Source organism: Parasteatoda tepidariorum, chromosome 5 (genome assembly GCF_982258835.1).
Source record: "Parasteatoda tepidariorum strain Cologne lab strain chromosome 5, Ptep-v5.0, whole genome shotgun sequence".
Lineage (NCBI taxonomy): Eukaryota > Metazoa > Arthropoda > Arachnida > Araneae > Theridiidae > Parasteatoda > Parasteatoda tepidariorum.
Genome location: NC_141759.1, coordinates 23895948 through 23920384, shown reverse-complemented (window position 1 = coordinate 23920384; position 24437 = coordinate 23895948). Strand labels below are relative to the sequence as shown.

The following is a 24437-nucleotide window of genomic DNA, read 5'->3' as shown; positions in this document are numbered from 1 at the left end:
ATAAGGCATTATTTTCCCTGAATGGAATAAAAACAAAATATATGATTTCAGAAAGAAAAAAAAAAGAATTAAAAGATAAAATAGTAGATATTTATAGTTATCTTCAAGAATATGAAATTATTTAATAAAATATTCAATAAAAGCCGCGTTTAAGAACAGAAACTCAGTATTTCTACATTGAAAGTTGTGGTCACAAGAGAGTTGCTGTCACCAAGATGGCATGTAGATACTTTATCTAAGTATCCAGGGCTTTACTCCTTGGACTAAGGACTTACTTGCTAAAGTGATGTCTGACTAAAATTTCCAATCAATATTCATTGTTCCGGAGGAGATATTTCCGCGTCGTGATCTGTCGCGCCAACTACAATCGCCAAGGTGCCAAATAGATTTTAAAAGTGCAAATTATTAAAAAAAAAAAAACATATAGATGTTTGCCCGGGGGTGGCTACGAGTTGGTCCCTTTCTGTGATGTCTTTTTTAGTTTTTCGCGGGCCACTGCCCGGTAGTTTCCAAAACTTGGCGATTATTCTGCACACAGATCATGATACGGAAATCTCCCCATTCCGGAAAGGGCTTAAGAATACTGGATAAAGATAGACACAACATAACCATCAGCCATAAATAACTGCAACAAACTGCTCATTTTGGCGTCTTAAAAGCAGAATTTATAAATTTGATCATTTATAAGCATCAAAGTTCATGGCAAAAGTACAATAGGTAAAATTTTTAAAATCCCACCCATTTTCCCACAAAAAAAAAATTTCTTTTTTTTTAAACAAATTAATTTTAGGTAATAAGATAAATTTCTTTTTATATAACAATCTAAATTCCAAAAATATTTTAACATACCATTACTAGAAAAAAATTGCCATATAAATCGTTAAATCACCAATTTTGCAGAGCTGCAAGAAAATTAACTAAAATGAGAAGTAAGTTGCAAGAAGTCATAAAAAAAATTAACTACCTTTACACTAATATTTCTCCCCCAATCTGATTTAGTTATTAGCCTTTCATGAAAGACTTCTCAGTGTTGTTGGCATATCTATTGTAATTGCTGCCACAATAAATACTGTGTTTATGGTAAAAAGCAACATTAAAGGATACTAATTAAACAAAGGCAATAATGATTCATATTCTTTTTTACAAAAAGTGTTTATTGCAACATTAATACTGCATCTAAACAATGTTTCCAAAAATAATGATTTTTGTACATTTTTACATTTAAAATTTAAAAAGTCATTCTAAGAATTAATTCAAATAATCCTATTAAAATAGATCACTTTGTAGTTTAAAAAAAAATAATAATAATAAATTTTCATCTATAAAAAGGAATGTACAAAATATACAAAATATTATTACAAAATGGCATAAAACAAGTGCAGTAGTAAAAATCTAATATTTCCATTAAAATATTAATAACATGCGATCGAAACAAAATGCTGATTTTTATGGATAAGGGTGAATTTAACAAAAACATTTTTTCCTTTTTTTTTTCAAAAAAAAAATTAACTCTTTTCAAGAAAGGATAAAATTTCGTAATAGAAAAAAAAATCACAAACAAACTGATTGTAAAAATATATCACAATTAAAATCAAGATTGCCACAAGGGATAAAATGAATTTAACATTAATTTTACATTAAAAAAAAAAAAGAAAGAAATTTTATATAAAAAAAATAAATGGCAAAATCCAACAAATATGAAAATTACAGCAACAGTTTTTTAACATATATGAATCTGATTTAAACGAAACATTAAATGCAAGAACGCCAGAGGCAAAAAAAGGCCAAGTGGAAAAGAATAATGTAAATGGCAAAATTATTTAAGGCAAAATCAAATTTTAAAACTTGTTTAAAATAACAATTATTCCCTTATTCGTTTTTATTTATTCATATTTTCTATCGGAAGAAGAAAATAATTTTAGCTCTTAAAAAGGCAATACAGAAGAGCCACGATTATCTGCGAGCATGGGCGCCCATCAAGAAAAATTTTGAGGCTGAGCTTATTTTTGACCAATTATAACGGTTTAGTATTATTTACCAAAATGTACCTCACTCCATGATAATGGCTTGTATATTGAAATTAAAAAAAAATATTTGTACTTCTTTTATTATGTGAGAAACGATAAAAATAAATTTAAAGATAGAAAAAAATTGTTTATTTAAGCTGCCCACAAATTCCCACACTAAATAGAGTTTTATCATTTAACATTTGAAGAGATAAAAAAAAAATATGAAAAAAGATAGTGAAAAAACACTAATTAGACAACTACCCCAAATGTTCTCAAATATAATATATAATCACTAATATTTAAATATCAAAAAGCAAAAAAAGTTTTTAGTTTTGCATTTATGGAAGAATAAGAAAGTGTAAATTAGAAACTTCCTACCCCAAAAACGGGCTCCCATGCCTCAGCATCCCTGATTAAACGGGTTGTTTTTCATTTATAATGGAATAATACAAAATCCTTCTTACAATTAAAAAATTAAACAAAATTATCTAAATTGAACATACAGCATGATATTTAAAAACATTGTTAAATTTAAAAACATAAAATCACTAAAACTTTTTTGATATTTTTTACAAAGTTGAATTTTTTTCTTCTTTTACTTAAATAGCCAAATAAAAGTTATGCGTTACAATTGTAAATATATATTAGTTTTAAAAAACATCATAGTCAAAATTGAAAATTAGTTTATAAAACATTGTATAAAATATAAACAGACGCAAGTGTAAAGAAAACAAGTAAAAATAGTGTTCCCATTAAAATCATCAAGTTTAAAAACAATATAGATTGTGGCATTGAAAGCATAAGATACTAATATGCTTAAAAAATAATGTTTAAGAAAAAATATGTTCAAAATTATTGAATAAGTATATTAAAATACACTGGCTTATTCCAATATTTCATATGGAAAATATTATCAAAATTTGTAAAAATTGACAATACCGAAAATAATTAAAAAATTTTAACTATCATAACTTTGGTATAATTTGATAAAATGTTACACTGTTTTATAAAATAAAAAATATAAATAAATGCAAATGACTCACAAGATAAACTAAATTGTATATAAAAAAAAATTTAAACTTTACAGACTGAATACTTAAACTTTAAAACTGAAATAATCATATTAATTACACCAAATTTCATGCATTATTTGAATGGGATAATGATGGAATATTGCCAAAATATTTGAATAACAGAACAATTTGCTGTAATAAAAGTCAAACATTAACCAAAACTAAAACAAAATGAAAACAACTCACATGTAACACAGCCATATGGCACTAAATCTGTAGCTAATCTATAGCACAATCTTTAGCTGTTCTATTACTTTAACAATATCTTTCTGCTTAAGAGAAAAGTGGAACGTAACTAGTGCACAAAATCACATAGCAGAAAGACCTTAAAATGTTTTAAATCTACAAATGAATGTGATAATTGCATACCTGCTATTTTCCAATAGGGAAAATTAGTAATTAAATGCTTATGTGTTTTTTTTCCTCTCTGAATTCAAATATAACAAGAAATTATCTTGTAACAAATTTAACTACAATTTCTTAAACTGCCACCATCAAATAATATCATTCGGAAAAAAAAGGGGTCTAATATATTTTTCTGAACCAGATTTACTGGCAAAGAAATAATATACTTGAATGCTTTCATTCTTAAGTCTTATCAGAATGTACTAAACTAAACAACCGTAGCAATAATTTTTGGAATTTTTTTTTTTTTTTGTTCACAAATTTTACCATTTATATAACAATAAATTAACAATGGTTCAAATATGGTAATAATACACCAAAAATTCTTTTTATTTTCCACATATTTTTTAGTAATTACGTAGAAATGGGTAAACTCCATAAGAATTCATTTACTTGAAAAAACATATTTGTCAATAAAAATTATGAAGCAATTTCCTAGAAGAGTACCTGTTCTATCAACTAAAAGTAAATAATTTACTAGTTCATGTATTAAAAAATAATGATCAAGCAGTAACTTAAGAGGACGCCATATAGCGAGAGAAATCTTTAATGGTAAATTTCCGCTTATTTATATAAGTAATTTATAATTTAATGTACAGAAAAAGTGATGTTGCCATGAAGTTTCAAATAATGAAATTATTTTTTTTCCTTCAAAATATTTTTAAAAAAATTAAAACAGGATAACATAAGATTATGCAGTGGAGGAGCAATTCTGCAACAATTTGTTGAATTTAATTTCCTGAAATTGCAGCTGGATATTTTGAAAACATTTTCTTTGTTCACCTGAACTCACTTTCAAATCTTTCTCTAAAATTTAAAAAAAAAAAAAAAAATAAGAAAAATAAATTATGAAGCAGAATTTTTTACAGTTCTTTCCGCAGTATATCGTCCTCTTAAAATTGTTTTTTCAATGTGTTTTTAAAGACAGAATATGTAAACTAATATTTAGCTTAATGTACATTATTCCTTGATAAATGGCAATTTTAAACAATGAAAAAAAAATTAAAAAAACTATATTTTGAAGTTGAAAAAAATAATAATCATAATAAATAAATCAACAAATGAAAACAGCAGGTATGAAATTAACTTTAAACTAACAACAAAAAAAATGAAATTATTATAAAAATGTGGCAATGAAAATAAAAAAATTGGAACAAGGTCCTCAGAAAAAAGAAAAAAAAATCTAAATGCACTTGAGGTCTTAATACCAAAACATGCGAAAAACATGATGTATCTCCTAGCTGCAATCAAAAGGGTGTTTGAGGGATTTAAAAAAAAAACCTCAGAGTCAATAATAGAACAACATTAATGAACACAAAACAAAGTATTTAAAAGTCATCAGAACTGAGAAACAGTAAGAAAAAAATACTTGAAAACAACACAATAACAAAAATCACATATTTCTTTTTGAATGCTTGCTCTTTACAAATCAAAGAATTCTTGGGCATGAGAAAACACCGTCTTCATAATTTATAAGGCACATATTTGGCAATTTTTATCCCAACCAGATGTAAAAAGTTTCTTTTATTGGAATGCAAGAGCACCAGTTCATAACAATTTTGATGTAAATATGTACAAAAATAAGTCATTTTTTTTATTAACAAAAAACCAAAAGCAGTTTCTAAAAGTTTTTGATCCCATAAAACATCTCTTTTTATAATGTGACTAAACATGTCACAAAGGCACAACATTCGTATTCAATCCGAGATTGATTTTTTTAAAGTACTTCCAACAAATGAATAGCATCTTTTTCAAATGAATTAAAATGGTCTACCACCATGGCTTGAGCAAATTTTAGCGACATGAACAGATGAAATTTTAATGAGTCAATTTAATTCGATGAGCTGCAGCAAACGAGATATATATATATATATACAAACAGTGTTGTGCTTCAATGGATCAACTTTTTCAGTGTAACAATGGGGTGTATATACAAATGGGTTTATAATGCTGCACTAAACCGTTGTTTCGTTTCGATGATGATTAGAGGATATAAGTTCTCGTTTCCCGTTACTCATATATTCAGAGTCCTCCTCCCCATTTGATAGTCTTTGAAAGGGAGGCATGGGTTGATTATTGTTGGCACTACTGTCGTTCATCATGTGATATTCTAAATTGTCCATTGCATGACGACGAACAGGAATGAAGTCAGGAATATAGTGATAATAACTTAAGGGTCTAACATCCACTGTTTCTAGAAAAGGAAAATAGACTGTTATAATTGTGTCATATTATTAAAAAAATGCTTAATTATGGGTACATAATTTAAAAAATATATCACAATATTATTAAGACCCGTAAAATGATGTCATTAATTTTTAAAACACATTATTAAAAAATGGTTATGTTATATTTAGTGCCTGCTCTAGGATTATTTTTACAGGAATTTATTTAGACCGAAAACAAAAGAATTCATGACAAAAACGGTTCCGAAAATATTATATATATTTAAAATAAGATGACAAGGTGAGTAGCCAGATTTTTCAACAATAAATAAGCACCTTTTATGTACTTTTTAAGCACTCAAAAAATATTTTTAATCACTTTCTAAAAAAAATCCTAATTAGGATCTGTGCAGTAATAAAAATTAAATTTTTTTTATCGTTTAAAGTTTTTAATTAATAAACATAGAATCAATAAAATTAAAAAACATTTTCAAAAACTTTACATAATCTCGATAAAATAACTAGTTTCTGATAAGTAGAAAAATTTGTGAAAATCATGCATTTTTTGGTAATTTAGAACAACAATAGATCCGAGAGAGAAAAAATCTTGTTTTAAAAGACAGAAAATTAAATCAGGAAAATTAATTAAAATTAGGGCTTTTAAAAAACATAAATCAAAAATAAGCACCTTTAAGCACTTTTCAAAAACGCGACGCAATCTGGATAACAACTTTTATATAATTTACAACAAATAAAATTTAATTTTATATAAAAAGAGACTACATTTTATTTTGCCGAAAACTACCAATTTTTTTCAAGCTTTAATCTCATTGCGAGGAGAATCATAAATCTTTGAGAAAAAAATTACTCTTAAACTATCTCCTTTCACAGGTAGAAAATGGGAAAAATAGAAAAACAACATTACAGAAAGATAAAATAATAGTCTAAAATGGAAGATAACAAACCTGGTAAATGTGTATCACCAATAAGGTCCATATATCGAACCGACGGACCTCTAGAACAAGAAGCTGGCATTAAATAGTCTTCCTCATCTACTGGCAGTGGCGGATGCTGACTTAAGTACTTTTCCCCGTGATCAAATTTAAACACATCATCTAAAAAGAAAGTGATTCTAGACTTAATATTAAATAAACTAATTATTGTAAAACGAGTTAAAAAAAAGAGGAACAGGACATTTTTCTGGCAATAGGTATTAGGTTATGCTTTCAACACTAGTACAGTAGGGAACCGATTATCCGGAACGATCGGGACCATCGCTATTCCGGATAACTGATTTTTCCGGTTTTCTGAATCACTACAAAAAGCAGTTTTTTTTATTGTTAAACCCAACTAAAAAAAAAAACAAAATTATGGAAATAATCTTAAAAAGAGGAAAAAACGATGAAGTAATACACTAATGATTATTTCCAAAGTGATGGTAAGGTAAACATCCTTCAAAAAAGAAAGAAAAATCCTAAAATCTTAAGAGGAAAAAAAATATCTTTTAAAAAAAATGGCGGGAAAATTTCTCGAATTTCGTTCCGGTTTTTTGGTTTTCCGGTTTTCTGATTTCCGGATAACGGGTTCTGTACTGTACAAACAAACTGATTATACTTATAATGTCTTAAAATAATACTTAAATAATTCACTGAAATTGGATATTTCTATCATAGAAAAATTTGAAATATTTCCTTAACCCAAAAATCCAGTATTAAAATAACATATCGACAAATTTTTATGAATCAATTTAAAAAATGATTTTAAATTAGATCTGTCCCAGACTTTTGATTTCAGTTAATCACTCTATGTATTGGAAAAGTCTAATCATTTCGATCTTCCTAGCATCCCACCCTTTTATGAGTAGAAATCTATTCAAATTTTATCTTTTGCCCCCCGGGTTCACACCAAACCGCCACACACGTTTCATATCCCCCTTCTTTTAACTATCTTCTTCAAACTTGTTCCTCTGTTCTGATTGGTTAAACTACTTTGCACATGTTTATCCTTTTTTACTTTTCTAATGTCATTTGGTCTTTAGACACAGAAGAAGATTCTAGCTTGCACAATTGAAAGTATATGTCCATTTTTGTACTTGACTCATGCTCCATAAATAGTGTTATACAGTATGATAACATTAGATTCTCAAAAATTACTTAGTGCTATGATTAAAAACTTTTATTTTCTTTAAAAACTCAATTTATCCCAAAAAAATTTTAAAATTCAATTAAAAATTTCTAAATAACTATACAAACAACTTGAAACATAATTAATTATTCTCTCTATCCAAAGATAAAATTAGCATATCACAATTCACATCATATTGGAAGAAAAAAACAACTATTGATTAAATACAATATAGCTAAATAACTTACTTTTGCCTCCATTTAGTAAGGGATCGGGGCAGTATCGAGGAACTGGGGGAGGTTGATCTGGCAGTGCCTGACCATTATACCACATAGTTGGATTCCCAGGCTGCTGCATTGGCATCAGTTCTGGTTGCAAGCTGAGTGGCGTTGTTGGCGTGCTCCTGCTTTCTGATGGTGGCTACATGCAAGAAAGTTAAAATAACATAAATTGCAGGACAAGGATAACCATTATACTTAAATATTTTAAATCTTCAAAAATGTATTAAAATTCAGGCATTATACAACTTCCGACTATTTTTATTGATTCTTAATTTAGAGTTTCAAAAGTTTTATTATAAATAAAAATTGTGTTAGTCCTAGTAAAAATAATAACACAGAAATATATTTCACTACATATATTTGGTTTTCTTGGGTATATTTAAAAAAAAAAATAAATAAATAAATATATCTTTGAATAAGAAACTATTTAATAGTAAACAAAATTACATAAAAATAACAGCAAAAAGGAAGTAGAATAAGTGTAAAACACATTTGAGCTTTTAAAAGATATGGAATAGGAAAGAGATGTTAAAATTCAGTAGATTTCGAAACTCCTGTAAAGGCTAAACACATGCAAAATTATTAAAAAATTATTACAGAAAATAATTTAAAAAAAATATGCAGAACATAACTAATGCTTAAAAAAAACAGAATAATTATTTTAAATAATTATTTAATTTTCTTTATAACCGAGAAAGATTTAAATAACTATATATGTGCATGCATATTATAGTAGTAAAGCCAGGATTATTATTTCTATTATTAGACTATTCTATTATCAGACATTATTTCTTACCTTATTTTTAGTAACAGAATCAGTTTCTGCTTTTTGCTCATCATCTATTTTAGGATGCAAGTATTGCTCAGCATCCATAACAACTCCAGGAGCATCAAGAGTCATACCAATGGCAGTCATGAGTTCCTTCATATCATAACCAGAGTAAGGTGGCAGTTGTAACAGCTTGTCCCCTTTTACGACTAGAAAACGACCTGGATCTCGAGACATCTTGGCAAACTGATCGGCCAGCTCTTTGAATGTAGGACGAGATTCAGCATCCAACATCCAACCTGAAATAAAATAATGCATTTGATGATTAAAATTTTTAATTTAATTTGTAAATTAAACAAATTTTAAAAGAAAAATATTTTGTTTAAATTTTAGTTCATAAAATACCAAAGCAGTGATTCCACAAGATTTGGCTCTTAAGAAACATAACGTTTAAATTTGAGTCCTATTTTACTTGTTATTTAAAATAATATTTATCTCATATTCTTCAGTGACAGCAATCAGATATAAAATTTTTCAGTTATTAAATATGAATCAAGTCTTTAAATTCGAAACAAACTACAGGAAGGTAACAATATGGTCATAAATGCACACTGGCTGGCTTAACTTCTCAATCAATCCTGTATCCATCAATTTGAAACTGGGTGGCTTTTAAGTCACTGTCAGAGATAATCCTTCAAAATAACACGTCAGTGCCATTGTAGAACTTATATTACTACTTTAAAAATATACTTAATTTAATCTATGAGGAAATTAATTTTTTTAATGTTCCTAAAGACTAATAGAATTTATCAATAAAAATGAAACCCACAAACTTGATATTTAAAAAGTAATTATTTTAAATAATTTTGATAATAATTACTACTTAAAATAATTGCTTACATTTTATCATCAGCATGTAAACATCTATGGTACATATAGCAGGTTGTGGCAATCTTTCACCCTTTTCTAAAAGATCGGGGACTTCTCGTGCAGGAATATTCTCATAGGGTCTTCCACCGTATGTCAACAGCTCCCACACAGTGACACCTAATGATAAAACATATGTGTCATTAATACATTCGCACTTTTCAGAAAAACTGTAACACAATAATTCTGCATATTTAAATACCAGAACTTACCAAATGCCCAAACATCACTCTTGTGGGTGAAGATTCTGTGTTGTATGCATTCCAATGCCAACCATTTAATAGGCATCTGGAATAATAATTATACAATTAGATAAAAAAATGCAACTTCTAGAAAACAGTTAACAGTAAATTACCTAATATCTTTAATAATGTGAGAACTATATAGTGATTAAAATAATATATAATTGCACCCATAACATATAGCAAATTTATGAAAAATATATTTATATGTTTTTCAATATAGTCTTGATGAATCATTCAGTTAGAAAATGGTTTTTTTTTAAATTTGAATTAAAGAAACTATTAATTTAAAAGGATGAAAGAAAAACTCATTACTAGGTACTTTCAAGCACCTAGTTAGAATCTTAAAAAGATTAAAAAATAATTGATGTAATAAATAATGATAATTTCAACAAATACAAATGCATTAATAAAAATTATAAGATGTAGAGAAGAAAGCACTTCTAACCAAATTGAAAAAAAAAATTTAAATATTTCAAGAGATGAAAATTACTTTATGAAAGAAAATTAAGAGAATTATCTAGTTATTAACATATTATTCAAAGAAGTTGTTAAAAATTACAAAGAATGTTTGAAATCTGCATTTTAAAAACAGTTTTGTTGGGCTTCAGAATTTCTGTGGGTTAAATAAGGTAAAAATATTACTAAAAAATTTGAAAACAAAGCAATTAAAAAATTTAATATTCTTTGGAAGATTCTTACCTTGCCACCTTCAGCCTTGTATTCTTCTTCATTTATGTCCAAAAATTTAGCTAGACCAAAGTCAGTTATTTTGATAATCCCTGGAGTTTGCACTATAAAAAGTTTAAAAATTATAAATAAACCAATTCTAAGTTAATACAACTCTCAAAAGCATATCTAAAATGAAAAGGCTAACTTACATAAAACATTTCTAAGGGCTAAATCTCGATGAACCATTCGTCTTTCCTCCAAAAATGCCATACCCTGTTTGAAAAAATAAAACCTAATTCATTACAGAAATAGCAATATTTTAATATATCACTTCATATTGATTTAATAACCAATCAATTTATATAGATTCAACAATATTTAAGATAGTGTTAATCATTTAAACTTTTTTGATACATTCGATATTTTGAATCAAGTATAATGTAGAGCTCAATAGCACAAGAGTCCAGATCTATGCTTAAGTATTATTTTTTTCAAGTTGTGAGCAAGTTGTAATACTTCATCCTTAAAGGTCTGGAGGATTATTACTCATGGAAATGTATAGCATCAAATTATTTAATAAAAATAATCACTTTATGATTATTGCTAAAACATCCTATGATTTTAAAATAATAGATACGGGTATTTATCATACTTCATATAACACTACAAAAGTAATAATAACAATTTCATAGAGACATTATAACAATATTCTAATGTTGTAGTAAAAAAAAAAATTTTAACTCTTGGCAAAATTGGTATGCTTTGAAAATAAGGCAAGTTTATTGAATACTTCTTTGATTATCTCAAGTTTTCAGATGTGTTTATATGTATTGCAAATAATTATTATCCCAAAAAACCTCAGGCCTAGCAAAATAGTCACTACGATTTGTTATATTCTATTTCAATATACAGTAGAGAACCAATTATCCGGAACGATCGGGACCTTCGCTATTCCGGATAACTGATTTTTCCGGTTTTCTGAATCTCTACAAAAAGATGTTCTTTTATTGTTAAGCCCAACTAAAAAAAAATAAATATTTGGAAATAATAAATAATTAAAAAGAAGAAAAAATGATGAAGTAATACACTAATAATTATTTCCAAAATGATGGTAAGGTAAACATCTTTCAAAAAAGAAAGAAAGATCCTAAAATCTTAAGAGGAAAAAAAATAATTTAAAATTGCGGGAAAATTTATAAAATTTTGTTCCGGTTTTCTGATTTCCGGATAACGGGTTCTGTACTGCATTAAGTTGTCCAACATATGTTTTGTTCCAGTTTTGTAATTTAATAATATAATAAAAAAAATGACAATTTTTTCAGAGGAATTAATAAGGGAAGCAATTAAAAAATATAAATAACTACATTTTCTTCTTTTCAAGTTATTATTAATTTGTAAATAATTTTAATCACAATAGTAATATTTTTACACTAGAACATGCAGAATGGTGATTTTAAACAACTAATACAATATACTGGTAAAAAACTTGATTTGTCATTTTAATTTGTACTTCTATATTTAAAATAAATATTATTTCTATGCACACATACAAAATTGCAGATATTTTCTTCTAGGATTGTGTTAAAGCAACATACACGTCAGATTTTTTAGAGCAATAATACTGATTTAAATTTTACAGAATTTCATTTGAGTAGATAATAAGAGGGTGGTAAATTAGTTTCAATAACACTTTCTATACTCTATATCCAAGATAACCAAAAACAAAATAAATTAAGTCAGTAAACTTTCCCCAGAAAAATTATAATAAAAGCTAGATAATAAAAATAACTAAATGAAATAACTAACACTAGCTTGAAAAGAAGTTATTGATAAAAATTGAACTTACCCGAGCAATTTGAGCACACCAATTAAGAAGCGGCTTAGAACCAATTTTGTCTTTATTGGAACGAACATAATCCAGTAGGCATCCTAAAGGCATCAATTGAGTGACAAGCATTAACTGGGAAGCCATACAGACAGCCAAAAGTTTTAACAAATTGGGATGATCCACACTAGCCATAAAATAAGCCTCCTAAAAAACATTCATAATATAGTTAGGGATGCAGAAGTTTAAAAATAGAAAATAAATAAATTATAAATTAATAAAAAATTTTGTTATATAGTTTTGTTTTGTAATTTGAATGATCCACACTATCCATAAAATAAGCCTCCTAAAAAAACATTCATAATATTGTTAGAGGTGCAGAAGTTTAAAAAAAGAAAAAAATTATATATTAGTAAAAAATGCTGCTTTATATTTAATTTGTATTATTCAGAGGATTTATATAACTCAAATTTTTATTAAAGAACATAATAAAAAATAATTTTACTACACACTTGTAAATTAAACTGCAAAATTTAATGCACGGTAATGTTAGGCTTAATGTGCCCAAGTATATTTGTAGACGAAACAGCGTGATTTATGCTCAATTATAATGAATTTAATTTGAAACAATTATACTCTGATTAACAGCCGCAAATCTGCAATATAGAATTTAAAGAAAACTTATCAAGTGTATATTGTAGGCATGATGTATATCTCATTGTTCAGCAGCCAATATTTACCTCTAATATTTCTTTGTTATTGTTGGGACAGGTCCCATCACGTAGAACTTTGATTGCTACAGGTATCTTGACATTTTCACCTTCAGGTATCCAAACACCCTAAAAAAAATTTTAAGAATGAAGAACTCATATTAATTTGAATAAAATTTTATATCCTGAAACAAAAATTGGTTGGCATACAATAAGACTTTTCAACCTCGAAAAAAATGTCGGTTTTATTATTTTTCATTCCTGTATTTCAAATGAATATAGTTACCTTGTAAACAGTGCCAAAAGCGCCATAGCCGAGTATTCCACCTTTCCTTAGATCTGCTTCTTTCACAATACGAAGCTTAGCTAAGTTTGGCTTCACATTAGTAGGTTTCAGTGGTTCATTGTCTTCAAATCCGCTCATGCGCTGTTAAAAAATAACACACTGATATAATAAGAGCAATTACAAAATATTAAAGAATCAGTTAATATATTGTTCATAATAAAAAAAATTAAATAAAAGAAAAGAAAAATCTTTATTAGTTATTTCGGTTTCCCAAAAAGTACTCAACTTTACCTTCTTGGTTTAAGTGCATGACAGCCAGTAATAAATTTAATGAGGAAAGGATGAATGTTACGATCACTTTTATTAAAGACAAAAAAAACTTTTTTACTCAAAACAATTTAAATTTATAATGTTGCTTACCATTGTCATTAAGATAGTATTCTCTTTTGATTTTACTTTCTGCATCCATTGGTAACCAATGACAGCTGCAAAGACCATCAACAAGAAAACAAAGCTAATACTTCCACCTAAGATGGCTGGCCAATGCTCTTCCTCACTAAAAATATTAAAAAATCTATGATTCCGTGAAATAGGGAATATTATTAAGTATTGTAGCGATATATTTACACAAAGTAACATAAGAAAGTTATTATGAAATGTGTATAATGTGCATTACTATGAAATGTGCATTAAATAAAAAATACTATGCAACAGTATTTCTACATCAATAAAAAAGTAATTCATTCATTTTACAAGAACACTTTTACAAAAATTCCATGTGAAACTTTATAGAATCTTCTATGCACTGAAGTTTTGATTGTATTATAAAAACATTTAGAAAACTAGCTATACATAATTTTAAGGTGCTTTCAGTACTTAATTCTAAATAGGTACATACCTAATAAAATTAACGATTTAATAATAAAGCATAAATTTCCAGTTAAACAAAAAAAGAAGTGATATTTAAGATTTAAGTGATATATATTTTTTCGAATATTCGCTGCAAACAACAAAATTTCAGAACTATAGGTAGTTGAGAAGAAACTTTATTCTAATTATTACAAAAAGTTTAAAAAACCATAATTTATATTACTCAACCATAAGACTCAACCTAATCTTGATTAAAAAATCGCAATAATTATAAATAAATTCTTATGCTTGACACATTTATTTATGCATTCAAGAACAATAAAAAACATTCCTAAGTTCAACTTACATTCCACTATAGGCAATGGCTATGGGATCGATATCAGAACAGTATGGATCCTCCATATTGTCATCAAATACTTTGTAAGGTTTATCTGCTGGACAAGAGGCTGTACAATTGAACTGTAAAAATAATATAATTAAGAATTACTTAAGTCTTTATGATTAACAGTAACAGGTGAGAAAGACTTAATGTTACAATAAATTATCATCTGAAATCAAATACGCACCAGTGTTCTATTAGATGATAAGTGTACTCTGTAGTTTCTACAAGCTTCACAATCTGTACTTGAAGGGCCATAGCACCCCCTGCATTCCTCCGCACATTTGACACAATGAAAATTTATATTGTCGGGAAAGTGATCACGTGGACAACTGTCTTCACATTGTTCCCCAACACGGTAGTTCAAACATTCGCATGTAGAAATGTGAATTCCATATGCAGTGCAGTTTTTGCATCTATGGTGGCATTGTCGACAAACCTAAAATAATATTTAATTACATAAATAATCTTATAAATGTCTTTAAGTTTTATAAAGAGTTTTAACACAAAATGTATAAGCCTATGGAATTAAAACATGCAAGAGTCAATAGAATTCTTCTCCAGAAAACTCCTAAAAAAATGTGTCAATTTTATATTTCATTTATCTTAGATTCTGTTCTGATATTCAATTTTAATTAAAATGAAACACTGGCTTTCAAATTCTAAAAATGATTAATATAGTTATTTAAAAAAACTTTGAATGAATCTGCGTATAGAATTTTGCCTCACTGTTCTGCATGTTTTCAACTGATCATACTGATTTTGAGCATTTATACATAAAAAAATAATGTATAGAGTCCTATCCTATACAAGAGAAATTGGAATCAAATGTTTCAAATAATAGGTACTTGTTAATGAAATAATATTGTAATATATAGGTTTAATAGGTTAATGAAACAATACAGCTTAGAAAAAAGAAAAATTTAATTAACAGTCAATAAATGTATCAAAATATAATGGATGTTATAAAGAGCTAACATAGTAAATTTCTACAAAAGGGAGAGTTTAGTATTATGTTTTGAAAATAATATAATTAATTTAGGCTTATACTTGTAAAAAATAATGAAGTTAAATAACTTAGTTTAGCAGAACAAAAAATATATCTTTAAAAATGTAGTAAGTACTGAGTTGTATTACAAAAAAAGTTTATTCTTATATTTTAAATACAAAACAACCATAGAAACACTTACAGATTTCCCTGTTAACAGCTTCATGATGCCTTCTTCATGAGGTCCACTATATTCTTGGTAAAAACCAAGAGGACAAGGTTCTTCAGGTTTCAGACACTGCTCCTAAAAGAATTAACAACACATTTATAATACTTGTAAATATTCACAAAATTAAATATAAAACTGATGATACCATAAAACATGAATTGCTCTCACAACTAAACACACTTATAAATTAGCAATAAAAAAGAAATACAAGTTACATGACATGAATTTCTATTATTAAATTATTAATAATTATTTAGTAAAACCTAAACCTAACTATTTAGTAAAATACACATTGCGATTAAAGCGTCTTTGTAAAAATTATATCATATGCTACATATAATTGGAAACCTAATCTGAATTTATATGCACCATCTAATACATTTTGAGTCAAAATTTATTATATGAAGAAACAATAATCAGTATTTATGCGATATACTCAGAATTTTTTGGAGGAAAAAGTTGTTTTTTTTACTTAGAATAAATGATTTAGTAAATAATTATACTTTAAAAAAAAAATAATTGAGTTTTGGGTGGATTTGATCCCACTTTAATATATCTCTGCTATAAAATCAATAACTTGCAATAAAATTAAACAAACGTAAAAAATGTAAATTAAACTTACAACAGTATTTGGATCAAAAGCACTGACTATGGCTTTATCACAAGAGTTGCACCCACCAGGTCCGACAGTGTTCCGAGGACCGGTACAGCTAAACATAAAGAAAAATAAATCGAAATTATTAAAATTATAAAAAAAATTCATTTAACGCATAATTACTTAGTGCTGATTTAGTAAAGAAGTATTGACTTAAAAAATTTTTATACGAGCAATATGTAAAAATTATAATATAGTGATATAAAAATTATAATACAGTGATTACTCTTTAAATGTACTTTATTTTAAGGCTAATAAACAATGTAAGAAAAAAAGGACATAATAGTGACAGGAAAAAATGCAGACCAACTTGTGTAACAAATTATTATTTTAATAAATAAATGTTAAAAACATAAAGAAATATTTTTGTTTAATTTTTTCTTCAAAAAAAAGGAGACAAACTTTAATAAAATAATTTTTTTTAAATTATGAGTCTAACAAAATAAAAATCCAACAAATCAAAAATTAGAAAGAAAAAAAAAACATAAAAATATGAAGGTAAAAACATTTTGTTTTTCTGTTCTTACCCATTGATGCAGTTTTCATGGCATGGCATACATTCCCGATTTTCGTTGTATTTACTCACAGGACATTGGCTAACACAATAAGGACCATCACGAGCATTTCTACATTGAGTACAATTACTTGGTCCCTGAACGAAACAAAAGATCATTAGAATTTATGTGAAAGATATTGCACAAAGCATGGTAAAGAAATAAAATTATTATTTTTTAACTAGTCAACACTATAGGATTTATGACATTATACTAGTTTATAGGATTTATGACATTATAAGTAAAACAGATATTTTACATATGAGTCAGCCCTGAACTCTTTTATTTCCTATTCTTTGAAAAGCTTGTCAATATTTCTTAGTAATATTTTAAGAAAAACTTACCTCATCCTTTAAATTTGCAATTTGTTTATAAATTAATAAAAAAAACATTATTTAATTTCTTAAAAGTATTAAAATCAGTAATGATATGTAACCTAAAATATGAACATTATCAATAAAAATACTGAATACTTACAGGTCCTAGACATTCTCCTAAACACTCTCCATCACAAAACTCACAGATTTGATTCCCAGCATCATAAATCCTATAAATATAATTTCAAATTTAATTTTAAAAAACAGAAAGTGGAGGTCGAATTTCAGAATATTAAATTAATGTATTGGCTATAGAAGTTATTGATACTTTCTCCTATTAAATAATTTGAAACTTTAATTTTTCATTTATAGTGGTATTTTGATACACTTATCGAATAAGCAATAAGTATCATATTAGCAGTAATTTACTTAATGGCTGAAATTTTTCTACCTAAACTATTTGTTTTTCACATAAAAACATTGTCAAAGTTACAGTAAATTAAAATCAGTTAATTAATTAAAGATATTTATTTCTTATTATACAAACATAACATTCCTATAATGTATTATTTATCTTTTACATTATACAAATAGAACTCTATTTAATTCATTTGCAACACATGTTATGAAAATAAATGTACAAGTATCAAATTTATAAATGGGTAAAACTTTAATATTAAAAATTAATCAAGACTTAGATGTGTAGCATACAAATAATAAAAAGGTAGTAACAAATGTCTTACCCGCGAGTAGTGTTACAACCTTGCACACATCTATCTTTTAATTTGTAAGATTTACAAGATAGACATTCATCTGGACCATATCCCCAACATCCATCTTTTGAGCATTGTTCATGGCACACTAGATTTTTACTTTCTAAAATAAAAAATTAAAATTCATTTGTCAATTTTGATACATAAAATTTTTAATCGTGACACATAAAAATAGTATTTTACTTATGAGGAAAAGAGACAAAGTGATTAGTTATCCAATTTTTAAAAAAAAGGTTGAAAACGTTAACAGTTTATGCGACAAAATTGAATAAAACATTTATAGATGCATACCACAATACTCTTTTTTGGCATTTGGATGAAGAAGGACAGTTCCAGAACTAGATCTCATCAATTGCTGCCATACAATATCACTTGCAAAGCACAATTCTTTATTTTCCAAAATTGCAACACTCCCTGACCTCACTTTGCGCAGTGAACGAAGATTTAAACTTTGCAGCGATGTCTTGACTATATACAGTGCTGCATTTAATCTGAAATATTAAATGAAAGTCAATTAAAATTTTGAGAAAAGCATATTTTTAACAAGGCAGTGTTTCATTAAAATTCAAGTTTAAAAAAATAAAGATTGTTTGATAGCATGTTATTAAAAATTGGCTTCAATTTTCTATGAATCAATACAAGTTTATCCTTAGTAATTCATTGGCATTATGAATTCATGTCACAAAAAATATATATAGAAAATTTCATGAGTTTTAAATCAAATACAACCTAACTTCTAAAAGTCAAATCAATATATTTTAATTCGTTAATTAAATAAGTTATCTACTAATTAACACTTTTTAACAACATAACTTTACACAGAGATAAGCATTCTTTAAAGAATTGTTTGCTATAAGTATATAAACTATTATGATAACATACAAATCTATTGTTTCATAGAAATGTGCAGGCTGATGAGATTAAGGCCTTCGTTTCCATTAAATTTTAATACAATTTTATTACTGCTGAACATTAAAGCTCTAAAAGAAATACTTAACATGTATTAATATTAATATACTTTATTATATCAACAACAACAACAAAAATACTGAAGAATGAACTATTTTACAAGATCTATTTTTTTAACAATATTATAATTGAGTTGTGCTAAAAAAATTTAACAAAACATAAATTTTAAATATGTAACAAACTTTTCTGTGTTTCCAATGCAATGTTTAGGAAAAAAAAGCAATTGTATTAGAATTTACTCCCATAATAGTGGCCAGGGGGGATATGTTTCTTTCCTTTGCTAATTATCCTACATAATTTTTGAATAAATTTAGGTCTTCCTTTTTGTTACTACAGTGAAATATAAAATGCTCACTGGATTACTAACTATTATAAGTTTACATCCCAATTTTTGATATTTTATATTTTCATATCTCTTAGTACAAAATAATTTTCAGAATTAATATTTTTTCACTGGTAAAAAAAATTACAACATAAAAGATTTATGCAATTGAACAACAGCATATTGAAACCATATTATAATTCCACATCTGAACAGTATATCTGTAAAATATTTTACTCACTCTGTGAGTTGCCGACCATCAATGATTTCCAGGTTTCGAAAATAGGAGAGATTTCGAAAATCAGGATGGGAAGCTTGGATATTTACAAATCCAGTAACTTCTTTCAAAGTGGAGAACACTTCTAATTCATTAGGATGCATTTTAGGATATCTTTGACCAAATGTAAAGCTAAAAGAAAAATGTTCACAAACATTTATTTAAAATTTGGAAATAGAATTTCATTTAAAGTCTTAGTGCAGCAAATAAATATTATTTAAAAAAAGAAACAGGCAGTATGAAAGAGAATAGAAAAATTTTACATTACATGCAATAAATTCAACTTTAAATAATTACTGAGGAAAGACATCTTGAAAGCCATTATTTAAAAAAAGCAATACGCAGGATGAAAAACTATAGAAAAATTTTACATTACATGCAATAAGCTCAATTTTAAATAATTACTTAGGAAAGACATCTTGAAAGCCATCAAACGTCTGATCTAATATGGTCAAAGAACCTTCAATAACTGTACAACCCCTGAAAGTATCTATGTTTCCTGAATGTACTACATTTACACCTTGGCAATCTGGAAAGAAAATGTAATAAATTAAGTATGAATTCATATATAAGAAAAGTTTAAAAAAATTACACATAAAATAGTTCAAATTCATAATAGTTAAAATTGTTATAAAAATTCATCAGAATAAAATTCCATTTTATTTTTAAGTCACAGCTTCAAATAATTAAATAGTTAATGAAAAAATGAGGTAAAAATGAATAAATATGTAAAAAAAGGGGGGGAGGGTTTGTTACGATAGTCACAAACTTTTAAGTTTTTTGACCTGAAAATAATACTGGAATATTGATAAAAACCAACATCAATGTACGTAGGTAGGTAGGTTTTTATTATGAATTACATTATTTTATTTAGGAGTTTTTCTACCATTTAGATTAATTTTTATAAATTAATTATAGCTCTTAATTATTGTTACAATATTTTTATCAATTGAATTTAAACAGTTCACCCAACAGAAAAGAGAGAGAGATTAAAGAAGTTAAAAGAAAGTTGTAAAACACTGAGCTTCATAATAATAGCCTTTACTTGACACAGAATGATATTCAAGTCATAATGAATGCCACTCAATTGAGTAAGCATAAAGCATACAGATATACACAATATAGATTATACACACTTATTAATTAGCAATTTCATGGGTTGAAAAATATATCTATTTCAAATGTAAAATATTTCTTATGTTAAGCATGTTCTAGGCGATTTTTTGAAAGAAAATAACTAGTTACACATCAGCTATTCTAATAAAAAATAAAAATCTTACTTTTAGGACATGGTCCATCACAGGACACACATTCTCCATCCACTGCCTTTTTAGTATCAGGACATGATCTCACACAAGCACCACTGTCTCTTAACAAATGTTCTAGAAAGGAACATCGGATTCAACAAATCATATTATTTCGAATAAAAATTTTAGTTAAAATATCGAATAGTTAAAATATCTTAATAAAATCTAATCTTATCTTATCTTATCTAATTAAAATATATTTAATTAAAATATCGAATTTTCTTTAAAGTATTATTGGAAGCATTTCTAAATTTCTGTGTAACTTAACTTGTGATGTTTTTTATTGAAGAAGGGTTTCTGTTCCACTATCTAAAATATAGTTATTATGACTGATGGAAGATAAATGCACATTGAAATGAAAAACGCAAATGCTGACTAGAGGATCAAAGTATGAATAACAGATCTGCATAAGTTTACAGGACAATAAACAGTAAGAGAAAAACATAAGTGACTAGACCAGCGGTTCCCAATTTCTTCAGGTATGGAATCCTAAGTGATATTCTTTTAGCGGAATCCCAAGACTTAATGAATAAGTTTCATAGCAATTGTGAATATATTAATCAAAGTACGACTATTAATTATATAACGACTATTAATTAATTGTACAACTAATATTTAATGAATGAATGAAGTAGGAAATTCTTTCCTTGCATCATTTTATCAATAACAGTTTTAAAGTCGGATTTTGTTTTGTGTTGAATTTAATTTACAGTTCTGAAGAGGGATCTAGTCTAGTTCATAATTTGAGTTTAGTACATGCATGAACAGAAAATGAATAATCAGTAATATGGTTTTCATTGAAAGAAAACAAAAAAATAAATAATGAAAAAATTTATATGTAAATAAATCAATGAAAAAAAATATGTAAATAAGCAAGTCTGGTGTTGCAATATTTCGCCTTACATATTACAAAATTAACATATTACAAATATTAAAAAAAAAAGTGTGAACAGAATGCAAATTGACAAGTAATATCACTGGATTGACAAATTTTGATGCATTTGATTCCAGAAATGTCACTTACTGTAAATGTACATACGAATTAAGCTTCATACACTGGTATGATATCAAAATAGACATTAAAAGACTTTTTTCAATAATTCAAATAAAATTCTATAATATTAAAACTTTTACTTCATTAATAACATGATTATACTTGAACAATTCAAATGAAACAATATGTTCTAAATAGAATTAAATTAAATAAACAATTTCAATAACTTTCACATGTAAACACATTATCTTTAATTATATTACTACTATTTTCAGAAGGAATTGCAGCTTCTAATGTGAACAAAAAAATTAGGTTAAAATAATTATAGTTAATATACCTGGACAATTTTTAACACATGTTGCACCATAGGCATATTTTCCTTCAGGATTACTTTCCCAAGAATATGTGGTTGGATTGTAACGTCTCATTGGTGGACATTCTTGTTTACAAACTCCATTGTCATCAAAGTTCTTACAAGCCTTTTAAGAGAAAAGTAAAAAAAAAAAATAAGTAAATGATAAGAAGCAGAATTATGTAAAGCCAAGTATATTGATTGTTTAAACTTAACTAATTCTGATTAATACTGTAATTATTCTCCTGATTTTCTTTGCTTATATTTTAAATAATTTTCATAATTCTCAGATTAACATCTTTTGTAAAATACGTTATTTTATTCTCTGGTCTTTCTTGAGCTAGGACTGTGATACAAGATCATCAAAGTGATCAATATCAACTGCAGAGTGACATTATTATTAAGAACAGATCCAATCTAAGAGTCTATAGATACCTATAATGCTATTTAATTGCAAATTGATTGAAATTTTCAATATCATATAAGTTAGACAGCCACTGGTCTAAAGAAAAAAATTTTTAATCGCATTTGTAATTGCAAATTATTACAAATGAAATTTAAACTTTTTAAATAGGAAAAGTCTTATAAATACCTTCTAAAACATAGCACTTAAACTTAAGCATATTTAAGACTCAATACCACATGTAACAACTATTTTTAATTACGCATTTGCAAATTTTTGGAATGTCAGGTGCATAATTAGCCCCCTAAAAAACCAAAATACAAAATTTTTAAAACTTTTTTAAAAAAAAATAAACTATTAAGTCTACAAAATTTTCTCAAGTTAAAAATATTTCACATTAAACTCTCTGGCTACGATACATTTGCAGTCGAATAATGTTATTGTAAAATCGTTTAAAAAGTGCTGAATTTTGATTTTTCTACATAGGAGAGAAGATTATTTTTTGTGGGACTCAGCAGATGAGGATGAAATAGAATTTATTGCACAGTGGGTTTCGTATGAGGACACCCCTAACGTTATTGAATCCTAAACAAATGATTCCGGAATTTTAAAATTTGTTGTTTTATAGTTACTTTTAAAAGATTTCATTGTGCTATACTTTTTGAAATACTCTTTAAATAAATTATTTCAACAATTCTCATTCTTAATTTTTTTGTTAGAACATAATTTAAAGTATTGTTTCAAAAATAATCCTTGTGTAAAGAAAATATGATGAGAGAAAATGCAAAATTAACTGTAAATATATTAAAAGTAGTTTTCAAAAGGGATAAATTGATACAGAGTTATTCATATCTATACCATTGTTCATAATGCATCGATATTTTAACAGATGTTTACTTTGTTACCACTATAAAGTCAACCCTCTGATTTTCATCAAATTTCATCAATCAATACGACATATACAACAACATATACAATATACGTTTGGCTGATATTTTTTATTAATTCAGTTAGAATGAGTGATATTATATTCAGGGTCAAATTGGCCTTAAGTTACATACATGTTCGTGAGACCACTAAGAGAAATGAATTATGAAATTCTAAAAATAAATGCAAAGAGGCAAAATTTAAATAAAATCTTTTAAAAACTTATATAAACATAAAACATGTTTTTTTCCTTTTTCTGAATTCACATAGCACTTACCAAGCAATCACTCTGTGTTGGACCAGAGCAACCTCCAGCACAAAACAAATGACAGCATTCTCTAGGATTAGGACCAAAACATCTTCCTTGATGACATTGTGGAGAACAGTTGATTTTGGAAAATTTTTGACAGCTTAATTCGCCTGGACCCCAACAACCAGCTGAACAACTTTTATGGCAAGGTGGACCTAAAGTCAATTTAATAAAAAATTAACGAAAATCGAATAATTAAACTGGATAGAAAATGTATAAGCAAGTCTGTAGCTGGAATAAGAGTCGCTGGAACTTATTTTTGACTAATCATTTTGTTTTCTACACTTTGCCTGAAAGCTGGCAAATAGTATTAAAACCGGTTT

General features: G+C 26.7%; 1 protein-coding gene across 4 annotated transcripts in view; it reads right to left on the bottom strand.

Annotated features, from left to right (window-relative positions):
* Positions 1–1642: 1642 nt before the first annotated feature.
* The window catches only part of LOC107438758 (epidermal growth factor receptor), an 88672-nt gene continuing 65877 nt past the window's right edge, over positions 1643–24437 (bottom strand). For all 4 annotated transcript variants that reach the window (XM_087163533.1, XM_087163530.1, XM_087163532.1 and 1 more), the window contains exons 6-30: positions 24082–24269; positions 22460–22601; positions 21102–21203; positions 20227–20350; positions 19786–19953; positions 18545–18744; positions 18224–18356; positions 17641–17710; positions 17137–17261; positions 16577–16664; positions 15928–16029; positions 14925–15176; positions 14705–14817; positions 13909–14044; positions 13489–13629; positions 13233–13331; positions 12514–12699; positions 10877–10940; positions 10698–10789; positions 9966–10041; positions 9727–9873; positions 8854–9125; positions 8025–8196; positions 6618–6767; positions 1643–5681 (exon numbers count right to left, since the gene is read on the bottom strand). In XM_087163533.1, the coding sequence (XP_087019659.1) occupies positions 5443–5681; positions 6618–6767; positions 8025–8196; positions 8854–9125; positions 9727–9873; positions 9966–10041; positions 10698–10789; positions 10877–10940; positions 12514–12699; positions 13233–13331; positions 13489–13629; positions 13909–14044; positions 14705–14817; positions 14925–15176; positions 15928–16029; positions 16577–16664; positions 17137–17261; positions 17641–17710; positions 18224–18356; positions 18545–18744; positions 19786–19953; positions 20227–20350; positions 21102–21203; positions 22460–22601; positions 24082–24269 (3581 nt within the window). In that variant the 3' untranslated portion in view covers positions 1643–5442. The remainder of the gene's footprint in view (positions 5682–6617; positions 6768–8024; positions 8197–8853; positions 9126–9726; positions 9874–9965; positions 10042–10697; positions 10790–10876; positions 10941–12513; positions 12700–13232; positions 13332–13488; positions 13630–13908; positions 14045–14704; positions 14818–14924; positions 15177–15927; positions 16030–16576; positions 16665–17136; positions 17262–17640; positions 17711–18223; positions 18357–18544; positions 18745–19785; positions 19954–20226; positions 20351–21101; positions 21204–22459; positions 22602–24081; positions 24270–24437) is intronic.